The sequence below is a fragment of the Zingiber officinale genome, chromosome 7B, assembly GCF_018446385.1.
Source record: "Zingiber officinale cultivar Zhangliang chromosome 7B, Zo_v1.1, whole genome shotgun sequence".
Lineage (NCBI taxonomy): Eukaryota > Viridiplantae > Streptophyta > Magnoliopsida > Zingiberales > Zingiberaceae > Zingiber > Zingiber officinale.
In genome coordinates, this window is record NC_055999.1 from 60,730,621 (window position 1) to 60,748,014 (window position 17,394).

General features: G+C 45.3%; 1 protein-coding gene across 1 annotated transcript; it reads left to right on the plus strand.

Annotated features, from left to right (window-relative positions):
* Positions 1-7,572: 7,572 nt before the first annotated feature.
* On the plus strand, positions 7,573-9,298 carry LOC122005826. The gene is made up of 3 exons (XM_042561046.1): positions 7,573-8,365; positions 8,480-8,669; positions 8,745-9,298. Exons 1-3 carry the CDS (start codon positions 8,003-8,005, stop codon positions 9,209-9,211), a joined length of 1,020 nt encoding a protein of 339 aa, XP_042416980.1. The 5' UTR covers positions 7,573-8,002; the 3' UTR covers positions 9,212-9,298.
* Positions 9,299-17,394: the final 8,096 nt, after the last annotated feature.

Here is a 17,394-nt window from a genome sequence, read left to right on the forward strand (position 1 = left end):
CAGCATCTTTGAACCTCTTTGAGTCTAGGTAACCATTCCAAACCCCTAAAATACATGTGTATACATACAAAGGGTGTTTTCGTGTTGAAAACAAGGATGGATTGGTTAAGGAAGGCTAAGTTGAAGTTTAGGTTGAGGTTTGTTTCAAACTTTGAACATTTGAACCTCAAAACTTCTAAATTTGGGTTTCCTAAAGGTTTAGGGATTCCAAGTCATTGTTGGTGCAATGATAGAAGTTACCACCATGTCTTTAGGGGGAGGGACTCTTTAAAGACATGAAAAATGATTTTTCATGAACCTTGGAAGGTGGTTAACCTTCTTTAAAGAAAATGCTCATGGATGAGCTTTTGAACTTGAAATTGGGAGTGGATATCCTTATTATTTCAAGTGGGAACTCAAGTGGTTAGAAAATGCTCAAGGTTGGGTATTTGTCTACATTGAGGGAGAAGTTAAGGATAAATGAAGGGTATGGGATCTTCATTATCGTGTTGATCACAACGAGTGATGTTGTGAACAACGATGAACAACTCTTCAGGGGGAGAGTCGTCAACAAATGGATTTGTTGATGTGTACCCAAAATTGGGGCATGGGTTGATGTTGTGCCCAAAGATGGGTTGATGTGTGCCTATAGGGGGAGAATGAAAGGACCTGTGAATGGGTGTAAGTTAGGCTTTCATTACCTAGAGGGAGTGTGCCCTCTTAGGGGGAGAATGAAGAGCTTAATTTATGTGTTCATTACCTAGTGGCATAAAGATTGAGGCTATAGGATTAGCCTAACTTACATGTGGTATTGTAAGTGTTATTGTGGTATTGTCAAACATCAAAAAGGGGGAGATTGTTGGTGCAACATCCCTCAGGTCAAGGTTGACCTGGTTGACCAAGCTGAGTCTTGGTTTGAGTTTAGATGTTTGACAATAAGAAATTGATTGAAGAAGGGTCAAGTAGGTCAAGGTTGACCGGATACTTGACTGGGAAGTCCTAACTGGGATGTTAGGTAGAAAGTGAAGCCAGGCAGAAGAAAAGTCCTAGTGAGTGAAGCTAGGCAGATTGAAACCCCTAGTGAGTGCTAGGTGAAAGTCCTGGTGAGTGAAGTCAGGTGAAAACCCTAGTGAGTGAAGCTAGGCAGATGGAAAACCCTAGTGAGTGAAGCTAGGTGAAAGTCCTGGTGAGTGAAGCCAGGCAAGGGAAAATCCAGATGGATCAAGGATGATCGGACATCTGGTGTTGGGAAGTCCAAGTAGGTCAAAGGATTGATGGATACTTGGCACGAGGAAATCCGAGATAGGTCAAAGGTTGACGGACACTCGATGGAAGTAGGTCAAGGGAGTGACCAGATACTTGGCATGAATAGAAAAGTCCAAGTGGGTCAAAGGGATTGACCAGACACTTGGTGGGAAGTCCTAGCAGGTCAAAGGAGTGACCAGATGCTAGGCATGATGTACCAACAGGTCAAGGTTGACCGGATGTTGGTTTGGTAGGCTTGGGACTTGGTTTTGGGCAAAAACCAAGTACTGGATCGATCCAGGATCTGGATCGATCAGTGGATCGATCCAGGCCTTTTCTAGCGAACAGAAAGCCTCTGGATCGATCCGTGGATCGATCCAGATGTCCCAATCAATCAGTGAATCGATTGGGACGCTGTTGCTTCGCGCGATAAGCGCTGGATCGATCCGTGGATCGATCCAGGCATTTTTCCAGAGCACAGAGGCGCTCTGGATCGATCCGTGGATCTATCCAAAGCCTCCCCGATCGATTGGGAACATTCGAATCGATCGGGATCCGACCGTTAGCGTCGATAAAGGCCGCAGGCGCACGATTCCTTCGGGATCTCTTCGCCGATTCACTCCAGATCTCTCGCCAGCTCCTCCACAGCACTCACAAAGCTCAGATCGCTAGTTCTTGAAGGATCTTGGAAGTTCTCCAAGTCAAGAGGCGGATCAAAGCCAAGAAGAGAAGCTAGGGTTAGGGTTTATACTCATTGTAAGCTTGTAAGCTTGTATTTCTTGTATCCTTTCCCTCTCCTCTTGTGTTGAGTCTTGTAGGGTTTCTCCGCCTTTGATAGTTACCATAAAGGAGTGTTATTCATAGTGGAGGGTGTGTGTGTTGGTGTGGATCCTTGGATTAGTCACCTCTTGTGAGGTGGATACCAAGTAAACCAACCGTGTTAGCGTTGTGTGATTGTTTCTTTGTATTTCCGCTGCACATCTTTGAAGGAACAAGCAACGCCGATCACCGAGCGAACGCGACGAGCTATTCCCCCCCCCCCCCCCCCTCTAGCTACTTTTGGACCTAACAGTTCGCTACAAGGAAAGGAGAAGGAAATCAGTTAGAACTCAAGGCAAATGTACAAGTGAAGTTCTTACCAAAGCTGCTCGGGAGCGAAGTCCTGCTCGGACTCAAACCGAATATATACATCACTCCTTCAGGTAGGAGCTTGTTGATGTCGAGCTTCAGACCGGCTAGCAGATTCGTTGCTTGAAGATAGTCCGGTCGGGTCTTAAACTTTTTCAACTCGGGGGAGGTGAGCGGTCCGACCTGCCATCTAGTCCGGAAAGGAAGCCGACCGGGGATACGAAGAAAAAAGTAGTTCTCTTTCCAATGTTTGTTGGAAGAGGGCAATTTATCAAAAAAGATCAAACCAGGCCGAGCCTTAAACAGATAAGTGCCCCGCTCGGTCTGCTTGGGATAATAGAAATAATAGAAGACTTCCGGGCGGAGGGGAATGTTGTATATCTTAAATAATATCACAACTCCGCACAGAAGGCGAAAAGTGTTGGGAACCAACTGGGCGAGCGGAATGCCAAATAAGTTGCAAATTTCAACAATGAAGGGGTGGAGAGGGAACCGCAGACCGACTGTAAATTGATCGCGGAAGAAACAAATAGCGTCGCACGGCGGTTTGTGCGGTCGAGCGGAAGGTGAGAGTAAAATCAGTTCGAAATCAGAGGGGATATCAAAAGCGTTTATCAGGCTCTCGGCATCACGCCGATCGAATCGCGACTCCATGGTGGTATACCATGGGCCGAGAGCGAGGTCTGTGGGCTGAGAAGAGCTTGCCATTGCCGGAACAACGGAGGAGACAGAAGTCGAAAGGAAAAGCAAAGGCGCGAGCGAGAAGATGAGCGAAACAGTAACTGAAAGACAAGAACGTGGCCAAGAACGACAACACGGGAACCAAAGAGGGAAAGGAAGAAGAACCTTACAGAAAAGATGATGGAAGGAAGAGGGCGAGGGGTCGCCGGAATGCCGGGGAACAAGGTCACCGGAGCGAGGAGCGCAGGGAGAGGCTTCTGAGCACGCGGAGGCAAAGGTGCGGCGGAGGAAGGTGGCGAAAGCCTTATAAGGGTGGGCTCGATCCGCCCAAGCCATCGGATGCAGGTCACATAACCCAAGGCCCGCATCCAACCGTCCATTTCAAACCAACGGACGTTGCATCGGGCGTAAGGCGGCGGTCGTACGATGACGTCACCAGCTCCACGTGGCACTCGGTCAGAGGAGGGCATTTAATAAGCCCCATCACGAGGCAGAACCCGCATGTTCAACCATAATGACGGAGATTTGCACGTATTTCGAGAAGACCCCGCCGACATCATCACAAGCCGATCGACCAAACGGGGGTACACGCTCGGCCAAACTCATAGTCCAGTCAGTCGAGCTCGGCGCCTCCTTCGACTAGACTTGAGGGGGAGACATGTGATCCGGTGGTAAGGACGGGGGACCTTCATTGACAGGAGGTCAACGACACGTGGAGGTCAATGGTCAAGAGGGTCAACCCCAAGGTCGTGCCGAGCGGAGTGGTAGGCCGACCGAGCCTTCGGCCGACCGGACATCCGGACAAGGGTCTTCCGGACTGGACGAAAGACAGCCCGACCAGGGGTCGAGTTTCCGATGCTCAAGGAGAAAGAGTCTATGGGTCGTGCGGACAGGCCGCTCGGCCGGTCACATGGCAATAAGACGCAATTCCATCCGAGCACACGAGCAAGGCTTCCCTGCTCGGGCCGAGGTAGGCGCATTCCCGGAGGCGATGAGCGCCGAGCGGCTGGTCCGCTCGGCCCGGGAGCAGGTAAGAGCGCTAGAAGACAAAAGGGACAACTGATAACATCATCCTCGAGACGCCTGCCGCCGACAAACAGTATGGCTGGCGGCTGGAGTGGACGGAGTGTCGTACGGTGGAAGCTTCCACCGTCATATCAGGAATATGCTCGGACGATTACGGAATGACATCAGGCATGCTTTTTTGACACAACCCTACTGAGGTATGTTTGGAGAAATGTGCACGCATTGAGAAGCGTGCCCGCGCCTCCCCGGGGTCTTATATAAGGACCCCCAGACTTCGACGGAGGTATGCGATTCTCATCACTGTAGCCACAGTAGCGTTACTTCGTTTCTCTTCTTCACTGCTTGACTTGAGCGTCGGAGGGTCGTCGTCAGGAAATTCCTCCCGGCTCGGCTTTTTTGCAGGTCCGCCGGAGGTCTACACCATCATCAGAGGACAGCGGAGAGTATCACGCCCCCAGCGTTCATCGACTCAGCGCTCTGACAAGATCAGAATTTATAAACAAAATACTCCTTTCCTTTTACTCTTCCATTTTGCTACTGGACAGAGCTAAAATTGGGCCTCTTTATGTCATCAAAATTCAAACTTCTCAACAATCTGACAGAAGGTAATAGTAGATTTCTAATTTTAACCTCCTTTCATATTCTCTGCAAGTAAAAGATTAAAAAGAAAAATCCCCTTAGGGTTGTGCGATGGTAAAAATATGGAGTGTTGAGGATCGCAATTCGGCATGTCCGAGCATGTCTTTCTCTATGTCTTGACTATTTACACTAATGACTAGTAATCATCTGTGATTTATGAGAACACTGGAGACAAACGAATCACTTCTTACCACGTGTAAGTAAAAGATACAAAACTATTATAGGTTGTTATCACTTTCTTTTCTCTAAAGCAAAATCACCTTTAACTATTCCTTTGATTTTAATCTGCCCTGTGATTCTAGTGTCTCTTTCACTGCCCCACCACCATCCTTATATTCCAAAAGAGAAAAAGGGAACATCTTGAATACTTTAGTAAACTGATGTTAACATTATGTGAAAGCTGAGCACCAACTGAAGCAGTAAGAATAAAATTATGTGCTGTATCCTCCATCATCTGCCCACTGTCTTAACTTAGATTAAAATTTCCTAGAGATAATATCCATCTTTTCAAACTGATCAATGATCATTACCTACAAAATAAGTGACGACAAGAAAGTTTCAAATCACTCCTTATCCCATCATGTCTATGTTCTTTTCCATGCTTACTTCAATGGATGCAGTCTCTACTTTGTTTCCATTGATGCCTACAAAAGCAACAAGCTTTCTTGCAAAGAAATAAAGGCTGTAAACTAAGTTTGTGGTGGGTTTATCATGTTGTCATACTCCTCTAAGCATAGTTGAAACAATGTAGTTATTAAACACAAAATGGGCTTGTGGGACATCCACATCATTTGATTAAACATAAAGTTGCATGCTCTAATCACTGTTTGATTTGTCCTTGATTTTTTTTAATGCCATTATGGCAGCATCTTAGCTTTATGATAATTTCTTTACATGTATGTTATCTTTTTAGAATCTACTTGATTCAGCAAGTATAAACTACAATTCTGTACCCATAGCAAGAGTTTGATGGAATTCTAAATACCTTGTGCTGGTAAAAACTATCTGTTGACATCCAAAACTTTGAAGGGTCATTTCATGAAGGACAGTTAAATGTCCCTATTGAGTCTTAAAGTGATAGCGAGTGGTAGGGTCCACTGGTGTATCAAGTTCATTTGTGTATATTGTGACCCAACGTTGAGAACTTTAATTTGAGCGGTCCGAGTCATGTTACTGTTAGATGGGGGCACACTACACAGATATATATCATGTATTTATTGCCACCAGATGATGCTGTAGGAGTCTTACTTCTCCTCAAGCTTTAGGGTACATTTAAGATGATTAAAGAGGAGCTTGGTGTACGAATTTTTCGTCGGTGTAGGGGTCTCTCAAAAAAGAATCAGAGCATATTGGATCTCTTCTACGCAGTCTTATATCGTATATTTTGTGACTTGAATCCATGATTTCAAGATATATGATAACAATTTTAATTTTACTTTTAAGATGATTGCTAGACAAGATCTCTCTGTTCACATTAGCTCTAAGGTTTAAACCTTAGATTTTCTACAATCATTCCACTTCATTCAGTTCACTTAGCTTCATTCTCACCCTGCCAGTAGTCATCGACTCAAGTAAAATGTATTTGACCATTTTATGAAGGGCTAAAATGAAGAATGAACTTTGGAAATCCTTTGTGTGGTTTTAAGTCCTAACCACCTTAATCATTCCCAACTAATACCAATAGGTATAATTACTGTAGGACTACAATTTGCTCACAATTAACAATTCCCAATCGATCGTCTCACAAAGCTTAGATATAATTTCGACCTAATCCAATAAACTACAAAGCTTTATCTCCCTTTTGATTTATTTGTTTTTTTTTTATCAAAGTGTCTTAACCTCCCGTCAGTCTACCCTTTATTCATCATTAGCATTGAATGCATTTAAAATATCTATGTGCTTACCTAGTCTTATATTGAAGTTTCACTATTCTATTTATTTATTTATTTATTAATTGGCATGTTGATATTTTATTATTTGAAATGAAAAGAAAAAGAAGAAATAATACTTCACATCATGACAAAAGATGCTGACATTATCACTAAATCCAATTGCAATTATGACTTCTAATTTACTCAACTTTGCAGTGGAACCACTAAACCTACCAGGTCAATCATGTAGCTTACCACACTCTCCAACTTATCATTTGGGATAATTCCCAATTAATCCTTTTTTAATTAAAAACACAAATTAATACATTAATTAAAAATATAAATATTAATAACCATTCTTTTCTTTGATTCAATCTTTCTCGCTTGCTTGCCATCCAGTCCGTCCTCTGAATCCTGCAGGGCACGGAAGGAATAGATTCGCCTCTCGATCGGACGGCTGGAAGCCGACAGAGGGAAGCATCGGACGGTCCCCTCCCCTCGGGCGGATGACCGCACGCTCGTGGCCGTCCGCACGCTTTTCCATTCGGCATTAAGCCCCCTTTCTTTAGCGTCAATTACAAGGTTGCCACCGCTACCGGCACGTGCCGGAAGCCGTTGCCATGTGCACTGTGGCATCGGCGTAAATAGCGCCGGACTCAAGGGCGAGAGGAGGCTGAAGGTTATCCGAAAGAAGCAAGGGCATTTGAGTCATTTGGGAGGAGCAAAACGACAAAGGAGGGAGCACACGCGTCGCGATCGAGGACCGGAACTTGAAACCGCTCCTCGAACCACGCCGTGCACTCGATCTGACAGTGGGCCCGGTGAGCCTTCCTCTGCTCCGGTTTATCTTCGCTAGGGAAGCACATCAGAGAGGGTCCCGCAGGTGATGAATTTTACGACAATTAGAAGGGTTTAGGGTAAAACTGTAGTTGAAATCATTGCTTCCGGTGGGGTCCGCACCGGGCCCCTCCTCTTTCCCTTCGCCCCTCCTGCCTCTGTTTTAAACACAAGACCTTCTCCGCCTCGTGGCAAAAGCACAAAATTCCATCTCCGCCGAAGAAATTCATGGACGGGATCGCTTTTCTAGCGACGGCAATGGTGGTTATTAGCCCCGAGCTCAAGCACGAACTCTCGAGTTGATCGGTTTGAATTAGTAACGCGCAGAAGGAGCTCCTTCCTTCCTAGGCATCGGGAGGTTGGTCGCTCTATTATAGCACCGACGATTGCTTTGACGCTGGGAAAGTGTTTGATGATTTGCTAATTTCGATCGGCGATTGCTGATCTGTGTTCATTTTGGGAAATTTTTTTGGGGTTTTGTGGAATTTCAGAGTTACAGAGAGAGATGGAGCTGTAGTGGTTACTGGGCAGTTGTTTGAGGTGAGGTGAGGCGAGGGAGGAGAAATTTCGGTTTTGCTTTTGCTTTTTTTGGAGCGATGCCATTCCAGATGAAAGTTCAGCCGGTCGACGCGAGAGGAGGAGCGGCTGGGATCGACCAGTCGAAGCCCGCGGCGAAGTCCCGGCTGAAACGTCTCTTCGAGCGGCAGTTGCTGAGGATCTCCGCGCCGGAGAAGCCCGGCGATGGGAGGGAGAGGGAGCGGTCGGACGACGGCGGAGAGGTCGATCCGAGCTCCGTCTGCTTGGACAAGATGGTGCTCAGCTTCATGGAAGAAGGAGGCGGCGAGCGGGCGCCGCGCGGCCGGTGTAACTGCTTCAACAGCATCTACGATGACAGTTCCGATGATGATTTCAGTGGCGGAGACCATCCGCCACCGGCTGACGCCGCTGAGTTTATCAAGGTTTGGTTTTTTTTCCCCCTTGACAAATACGACAAGTCTCGATCGAATATCTCGATCTTTCTTCTCCGTGTTTCCAATTTTGATTCTTCAACTAACATCTGGACGTTTCCCCAGGGTTTGATCCTTTGCGCGAGCAACGCCGAGAGGAATCTCTTGGCCGATTCGTCGAAGATCATGGACAAAACGAAGAATTCGAAGGGCAAGGGCGAATGCCGGAGGATCCTCGTCGAAGAGCTGCAATCGCTCGGCTACGACGCTGCCATTTGCAAGTCCAAGTGGGATAAATCTTCCTCTTTGCCTGCCGGTACGATCTCCAACAAGTATTACTTCAATTTTTTCTCTCGAGCATGGCCGCAGCTCACGAGTCGATTGACGGCAGGTGAGTACGATTACATCGACGTGGTGGTCGACGGCGGCGAGCGCCTCCTGGTCGACGTCGACTTCCGGTCGGAGTTCGAGATCGCCCGGTCCACCAAGTCGTACCGCGCGATGCTCCAGCACCTGCCGCCCCTCTTCGTGGGCCGGCCAGACCGAATGCTGCCGATCGTGGCCGTCGTCTCGGAGGCTGCGCGGCAGAGCCTGAAGAAGAAGGGCCTCCACGTGCCTCCCTGGCGGAAGCCGGACTACATGCGGGCCAAGTGGCTGTCCCCCTACACTCGCACTGCCGCCCACGGCAGCGGCGCAGGGGAGGACATTACCGTCCTCACGACTTCGTCCCTACGACCAACCACCGAGCCCAAGGCGGCCGGCAACGCCTCGGAACCGATGGCGGAGCCCTGGCAACCGCCGCCTGCGAGGCCGAGAGCGGGAGTTAAGGTCGTCGCCGGCTTAACGGCGGTCCTTTGAGAAGCCTTTAATTAATATATATTTTTTTGTTAAAAATATATTTCTTTCTTTTTTTTAATCAAGAGTCTAAATCATCGTTAGGCTTCATATATATGTCTCGACTTTTCCTTTTTTTTTGAAGGGCAAAAATTAAAATAGTGTCCCCTTATTTCCATTATCATTAAAAAGGATATTTTATTTTATAAAAATAATTTAAAAATACTGTCTTATTTTATTTTAAAAATAGTTTTATTTTAATTTATATAGTAGCTGTCATCATAATTGCTATAAGCCTAATTGGATAACAACTAACTTTAGTTAGTTTATATTAAGATGTAGTAGTTATTACTTATTGGTAAAGATGCTATAGACTATAGTTATATATTGGGTAAATTTAAATTCTAAAATCTTAATTGTAAACAAATATTAAAGAGATTTTAATTATGTTAGAAAAAATTTATTTTATAATATTGCTACTATAATTATAGTTGTTATAATAATATTAAAATAATGATATTTCTTTCTTTTAATAGATATATAGTTTTTAAATGAGATGCCCTGGACTTGATGATGATAGAAATAAGAGGCAATTTTTAAAAAAAATATATTTTTTTTTCTAATATCATTAACTTTTCCTTAAGAATTTAGCTACCATAAGAATATTCTCCAAATACTTTGCTATTATTCTAATCAGTTTCCTATTAATTTGATGCATACTTGGCTCGTGTGGATCATTTAAATACGTTGGAAGCATGTGGTTAGTTTTATACTGGAAATCTGACTAGGTTTAAGTTAACTGGATTGGGCTTGTCTCTAGTGTTTTGAAATCTTAAGCTCAGGGACGGATTGATCTAGGTTTCACCTGCATTATAGTTTTCAACAGTCGATGTGATGTGATGTGATGCGATGCTCATTGTTGTTTCGAAATTCTAACTATGGCTACTAAATCTGATTCAACTTGAGTTTTCTAATAAATCCTAGCTCAAGAAGTTAACTGAATCACATGGTTTAAGTTGTGTTTTAAAAATAGAACTAATGGGTTAAGATTAAGTGTGACTTAAGTTTCTTAAGGATCCTATCCGAGTGCTGAGTCGATGGACGCTGGGACATGACGCTTCTGTTGATTGGTCGAAGATTCCAAAGACGTAAATCTCTCGCCGCCACGGACCTGCAAACATAGTGCCGAGCCGAGGAGGGGTTCCCCGGCGATGACCCTCGAACACTCAAGTTAAACCTCCGACAGCAAGAAAGAAAGAAGTATAGCAGAAGCGAGAACTGTACCTACAGTAGAAATATAAACATACCTTCGTCGAAACATGGGAGTCCTTATATAGGGCTTCTCAGAGGCGCATGCACGCTCCCCCGAGACATGTACACCCCTCGACGCATACCTGGAATGGGTGTGTCAGGAAAGCGTGTCTGACACCATACCTTAATAGTACAAGCATATCCCTGATGCGACAGTGGAAATTTCTACCATACGATTCTCTGTTCGACCAGACCGCTGGCCATGCCTCTTATCGGCGACACTGGTTCCTAGGAAGATCTCGCCACCTGCTCCCTCTGTCTTTTACCAAGCCGAGCGGAGGAACCGCTCGACTAGCGCTTTTCCCGAGCCAAGCGAAGGAACCACTCGGCTAGTGCCTTTCCCGGGCCGAGCGGAGGAACCACTCGACTAGTACCTTTTCCGTGCCGAGCGGAGGCCCGTCGGCTGATGGCCTTCAGGCGGATGCCCGCTCGGTCGAATGCCGTGGCTACTGTTAGTCGAGCGGAATGGTCGCTCGGCCTCCGTTTCTTCTTTCTTTGCCTTATGAGCGTCGGAAATTCGGCGTCAGGCCGAGCTGTCAGGTCGGCTAATCCTTCTGCTGATCAGGAAGGTAACCCCTGCCCGGGTCGAACGTCCGCCGAGTGTTGACCACTTTGACCTTCTGCCAGGCAGGCCCCTTCCTCTTACCACACGAGACTGTCGCGGAGTCCTCGCAGTCTCTCAGCCAACTCCCAAGAGTTATCGTCGCCGATCGCCTTCCCCCGAACTGCGATATAGGCGGTCGAGCATCGAACGACGAGGGGAGATTAGGCGGTCACCCGAGCGGCGACATCAGCGTCAAGATGACCGCGCCCCAGCTTCGTGCGAACAAGTTGAGCACTCCGCTTGGGAGGAGGAGAACAGAAACATTGTCGCTTGGGGAGAGATCAACATCATCGCTGGTAGGCCGATCAGCGGTGACTCCAACCGAGCCCGCAAGATGTACGTGCGGCGTCTGGAAATCCATGCGGTAGGCTGCAACCAAGAAAGGGCTGTTGGTGCAACCTTAGGTCAAGGTTGACCTGGTTGACCTGACTCGAGTTGACCTGACTCGAGTTATATTTTGATGTTTGACTTAGGAAGATTGTTGGTGCAATCTTAGGTCAAGGTTGACCTAGTTGAGTTGTATTTTGATGTTTGACACTCGTGGAAGAGTTGTATTCTTGATATGGGACAAGAATAGATGTTTGGGAGATTATTGGTGCAACCGTAGGTTAAGGTTGACCTGGTTGACCTGATTCGGGAAAAAGTCCAAGTATGGAGACTTGGCAACGGAAAAGTCCAAGCAGGGAGCTTGGCACTAGAAAAGTCCAAGTATGGAGACTTGGCACTGGAAAAGTCCAAGCAGGAGCTTGGCACGCGAAAAGTCAAGTATGGAGACTTGGTATGGAAAAGTCCAAGCGGGGAGCTTGGCACGAGGAAAGTCCTAATCGGGATGTTAGGCGGTTGGAAAGTCTCGTGAGTGAAGCCGGGCGGTGGGAAAGTCCTAACTGGGATGTTAGGCGGTGGGAAAGTCCTAACTGGGATGTTAGGCGGTTGGAAAGTCCTGGTGAGTGAAGGCAGGCGGTGGGAAAGTCCTAAGCGGGATGTTAGGCGGTGGGAAAGTCTAGCGGGATGTTAGGCGGTTGGAAAGTCTGGTGAGTGAAACCGGGCAAGGAAAATCCAGATGGATCGGGGATGATCGGACTACGGTGTTGAAAAGTCTAAGTGGGTCAAAGGATTGGCCGGACATTTGGCGGGAGTGCTAGCAGGTCGAGGGTGGCCGGATGCTAGGCATGATGTACCAGCAGTCAAGGTTGACCGGATGTTGGTGTGGAAGCCTTAGGTTTAGGGTGAAAAGTTTGGATCGGTGAGACCGATCCAATGATATAGCTCATCGATCGGTGCGGTGACCGATCGGTGACCGATCGATATGCTCTTGATGGTTATCGATCGATGCGGAGACCGATCGAAGGAGATCGATGGCGGAGAAAGAAGCTGATCGGTCCGTAGACCGATCAGGAGGTTCTGATCGATGCCTGGACCCGATCGGTTTCTGATCGGTCCATGGACCGATCGAGGGCGAAACGAAGCATAGGCTTCTTTCACGATTGGTCTGCAGACCGTCGGGATGTTGCTGATCGGTCCACGGCCGTCGGGCTTCGATCGCGACACCCGATCGGTGCGGACCGATCGGGGTTCTGCCGCGACGCAACGGCTAGTTTCTTCGCTGTCTTCTTCGCAGGTATAAAGGGGTCGAGGGCTGCTGCTGCGCGAGAACTTCTTCCTCCTTCCTGTTGCTAAGTGCTGCTGTGCTTGAGCCTTGTTGAGCTCGTCCAAAGCTTCGCGTGAGCTTCCCCGACTGGAACAGCTGCTGCTGTTAGAGTTTTTGAAGCTGCTGCTTCATCCGGACTCCAGTCGACGAGAAAGCAAGATTGGTAGAGTGCTTGAGTATTCTTATTTGTATTTCTTGCTTATTCTTTGTACTTGTACTCTTTGTTTGCTGTTGCAAACGTTTGTGGCGAGGTTTCTCCACCCACAAGGAGTATATTGTATTAGCCGGTTCTCTGGGGACTCATCCACCGACGGATTGACTGGACTCGTCCACCTTACGGACACGCCGAGGAGTAGGAGCCCTAATATCCGAATCTCGTTACATCCTTGCGTTGAGGTTTGATCTCTTCTCCTGTTTTCGTTTCTATTTGTATTTCCGCTGCACTAACCTAATCGTAGGAAGAAACGAGTAATTTGGGGTCGGCTATTCACACCCCCCTCTCTAGCCGCGTACGAAGGATCCCAACAAGTGGTATCAGAGCGAGGCCGCTCTTCGACGGATCAACACCCGGGGGAGCACGGGCTAGAGATGGATCTCTATGGAGAAGATGTCACGATTCAACCCTTCTACGAGTCTCACGACAACTTCACATATTGGAAGGTAAGGATGATGTATTTTCTTAGGACTAATATGTTAAATTGGTTTTGTGTACAAGAAGGGTTTTCCCCACCGATGGATGAGGAAGGAAAACCTATCAAGAAGAAGGAGTGGACGAAAGAGCAAATCCACCAATCCACAATCAACGACGAGGTAACGAAAATTCTTGAATTTTCATTACCTAGTGATATCTTGCATAAGATAGGTAGATACAACGATGCCAAGGAATTGTGGAACAACTTGGCAAAGTTCCATGAGGAGAGCTCAAATTCAAGCCATGAAGAGGAGCTAAGTGAGCCAAGTAGCTCACATCATGGAGGGAGCGAATTGGGAGTTGAGGGCTACTCAACATCCAAGGAAGAAGAGGAGGAGAGTTCCTCTTGTTCAAGTTCGAGCAAGAAGAAGAGACATCTACCTCCGGAAGGGATGAGGAAGAGAGCTCACACCCATCCCCAAACCTAGGTAACTCAAGCATTTCAATTTCAAATAAGTTACATATAATATGCTTTGAGTGTAGGGAACATGGACATTACAAGAGTAAGTGTCCAAAGAGGGTAAGAAAGACTCCACCGGCGCCAAAGTTCAAGGAAGCCGGAGTCCCAAAACGCAAGGGCAAGGAGCACATCGTGTGCTTCCAATGCAAGCAAAGGGGACACTATAGGAGCCATTGTCCGAGGGGGAGGCAACCTCACAAGGGCAAGAGACCGGGCACAACGATAGGGGGAGCTAAGGCAAACCCTAAGGTAACCTCTAAGGTTCATTATTGCAATTCTAATAAAACTCATGCTAGTAGTTTTGTTGCAATTGTTAATAATGATAAGCATGTTAACTTTAGGAACCAATACATGTGCTTAGGAGCTAAACATGTTAGCCTAGGTAAGGATAACACTAGAAATACCAACCCTAGGATTAACGCTTCTAAAGTTAAGGAAAACCTAGGTAGAAATCCCAAGAAGACTAGACACATGCCTAGGAATATCTCAAGAGAAAATGACAAATTAAAACTTGAGGTATTAGAGAGAGAAAATCAAGTCTTGAGGTCAAGACTTGATAATTTGGAAAATGCTTTTAAAAACATAGGGAAGTCATCTCTAGGGTTGAAGGGTCAAAAACCAATGTCCAAGGACAAGAAAGTTTTGAGTCACAAACCTAAGTCCCAAATGGTCAAGCCCACTTACCACAATGTTCCATTTGATTATGGAACAAAACCTAGGGCTAGGAAGACCATTACCAAGGTTACAAGGGGAGTCACCCCTATAGTTGACCTTGATGAGACCCAAATGACCAAGGCTTCAAAGCCTAAGAGGGTCATTAGGAGGGTTGCTAGGGAAGTTATCCCTAGTGAATATTTAGTGAACCCAATGAGCTCTAATAGGTATTGGGTTCCTAGGAGCATCTTCTCTACCCCATAGATGGGTTAGAGAGTGTCAACTCCAATTAGAAGGGTAGTTAACCCAACTTTGAGGAAATTGACACTCAAGGAGCATTTTCAAGGTTTTGATAACTTTTGAAAATGAAAAAGAATTATTATTTACTCCTTGAAGAGTAAATTGTGTCATATTTGAAAAATATCGATTTTAATCTTATTTGGCACAATTTAAGAAAACCTAGAGAAATACCATAATTGGGATTTTTGATATTCTCTTAGGTAATCAAGGCAATCCGGGCCTTAATTTAGAAGTGCTACTCTTGTAGAATTTTAAATGGTATAAATCAAACAAGAGATCAAGAAATGCCAACTTGGGTTTTGACATTTTCTTGGAGCACTTTGGGCAATCTAGGATTAGAATTTAAGATAGCTAAGTGATTAAGGATACTTAGATAGGTAATCTAGGTATTTTATTTGTGTTAACTTACCATGGTTGTTTGCCATAAGCCATGTCATGACACCATATTTAATTTATGATCATTTGAAATGTCATGATAATGCTTAGGTTATTATATGTCATGCTTTATTTAAGTTTTCAAGCTTTATGCCATGACATCATGACATTGGCACATGTTTTTACTTATGATATCATTTATGCCATGTCATCATCTCTTGCATTAATAATCAATGAAATTGATTTAAGGATAAAAACACATTTTGATATTGAGATCAAAGTGTAGTTTAGAAAATGCATGAGAACTTAGCCTAAGTTGACCTTAACCCATATCTCACATCAAATTGACTTGAATGTGGTTTGATACACCTTAGATGTGTGTGAGATATTAGGATCATGAGTTAGGATCAAGGTGCATTGTCCTTGTACCTAGATGACCCTAATTCAAGAAATTAAGGATCATAGGGAAAGCTTGTGTACAAGTCATGTACATCTAGCCCTAAGATTATGGTCCTAAATTCAAATGGTTTTAAAAGTATTTTAAAATTGATTTGAAAAACCTTGATGAAGCTTTCCTAGTGATAGCATTCATCATTGAACATTGTGATACAAAGTTGAGTTAAACTTGAACTATTTCAAAGTTTTTGAACTTTGTATCAAGATTGAAAAATGGAAGTTATTTTCATAGAAAACTATTTTTCCTTGATAGTATATGTTATGAGGAGTGTATCCTAAAAGTTTCATAATTTTTGAAATTTTCTAGAATTGTTTATGGGTTTCTGAATTTCGGGTAAAAATTCAGGAATTCTGATAAGGGATCTTGGATCGGTCACTGGACCGATCCAGAGAAGAGTGGATCGGTCCGGAGACCGATCCAGAAGAGGCAGTGAGTCCGGTCAGTGTGGATCGGTCAAGGACCGATCCAAGTGAATGTGGATCGGTCCGGGACCGATCCATGAAGGCTGATCGGTCCGGTGACCGATCAGGGCATGCCAAAGCTGAATTTCAACTGTATATCTGAAATTCCAGTTGTGAAAGTTTTGGTTTAGGTTTCTAAGGGTTTGAAACTCTTCAAGACATTGTTGGTGCAATGGTCAAGGGGGAGTTGACCTTTAGGAGGAGTTTTTACCTAATTGTCAAGGGGAGTTGACTTTTAGGGGGAGTTTTACTCCTTAAGACTTTTGAGGATTAGTGATATGGGATTATCACTAAGTTGATTGTTGAGTTTAGTATCAAGGGAAATTAAGAGTTTCAATGAAAGGTATGAGACTTTCATTGGGAAGAAACTCTTGACCTTGATACCCTCCTTGTTCTTTTGATGTGTGTCAAAAGGGAGAGGTCATTGGAGAGAATTATTGGAGAACCCAAGTTGGGTTATCGGGTTAACCTAAGCTAGGAAAGAATGTCAAGGAATGTTCAAGGAAGAACATTGGAATTCTTTTGATGTATGTCAAAGGGGAGAATTATTGGAGAACCCAAGTTGGGTTATCGGGTTAACCTAAGGGAAGATGTCCAGAGAATGTTCAAGGAAAGAACATTGGACATTGGAAGATGATTGAAAACCTAAGTTAGGTTATCGGGTTAACCTAACTTGATTATGGTTTTGTCAAACATCAAAAGGGGAGATTGTTGGTGCAACCTTAGGTCAAGGTTGACTGGTTGACTGACTCGAGTTGACTGACTCGAGTTATATTTTGATGTTTGACTTAGGAAGATTGTTGGTGCAATCTTAGGTCAAAGTTGACCTAGTTGAGTTGTATTTTGATGTTTGACACTCGTGGAAGAGTTGTATTCTTGATATGGGACAAGAATAGATGTTTGGGAGATTATTGGTGCAAGTAGGTCAAGGTTGACTGGTTGACTGATTCGGAAAAAGTCCAAGTATGGAGACTTGGCGGGGAAAAGTCAAGCAGGGAGCTTGGCACTAGAAAAGTCAAGTATGGAGACTTGGCTGGAAAAGTCCAAGCGGGGAGCTTCGCGAAAAAGTCCAAGTATGGAGACTTGGTATGGAAAAGTCAAGCAGGAGCTTGGCACGAGGAAAGTCCTAAGCGGGATGTTAGGCGGTTGGAAAGTCTGGTGAGTGAAGCCGGCGGTGGGAAAGTCCTAACTGGGATGTTAGGCGGTGGGAAAGTCCTAAGGGATGTTAGGCGGTTGGAAAGTCTGG

What these genes read in the sequence shown, in the direction of transcription:
- LOC122005826 (XM_042561046.1), top strand. Translation starts at nt 8,003, where the DNA reads ATGCCATTCCAGATGAAAGTTCAGCCGGTCGACGCGAGAGGAGGAGCG. An exon ending in ACGCCGCTGAGTTTATCAAG is followed by an intron (nt 8,366 to 8,479) that starts GTTTGGTTTTTT and finishes ACGTTTCCCCAG; the next exon opens with GGTTTGATCCTTTGCGCGAG. An exon ending in ATCTTCCTCTTTGCCTGCCG is followed by an intron (nt 8,670 to 8,744) that starts GTACGATCTCCA and finishes GATTGACGGCAG; the next exon opens with GTGAGTACGATTACATCGAC.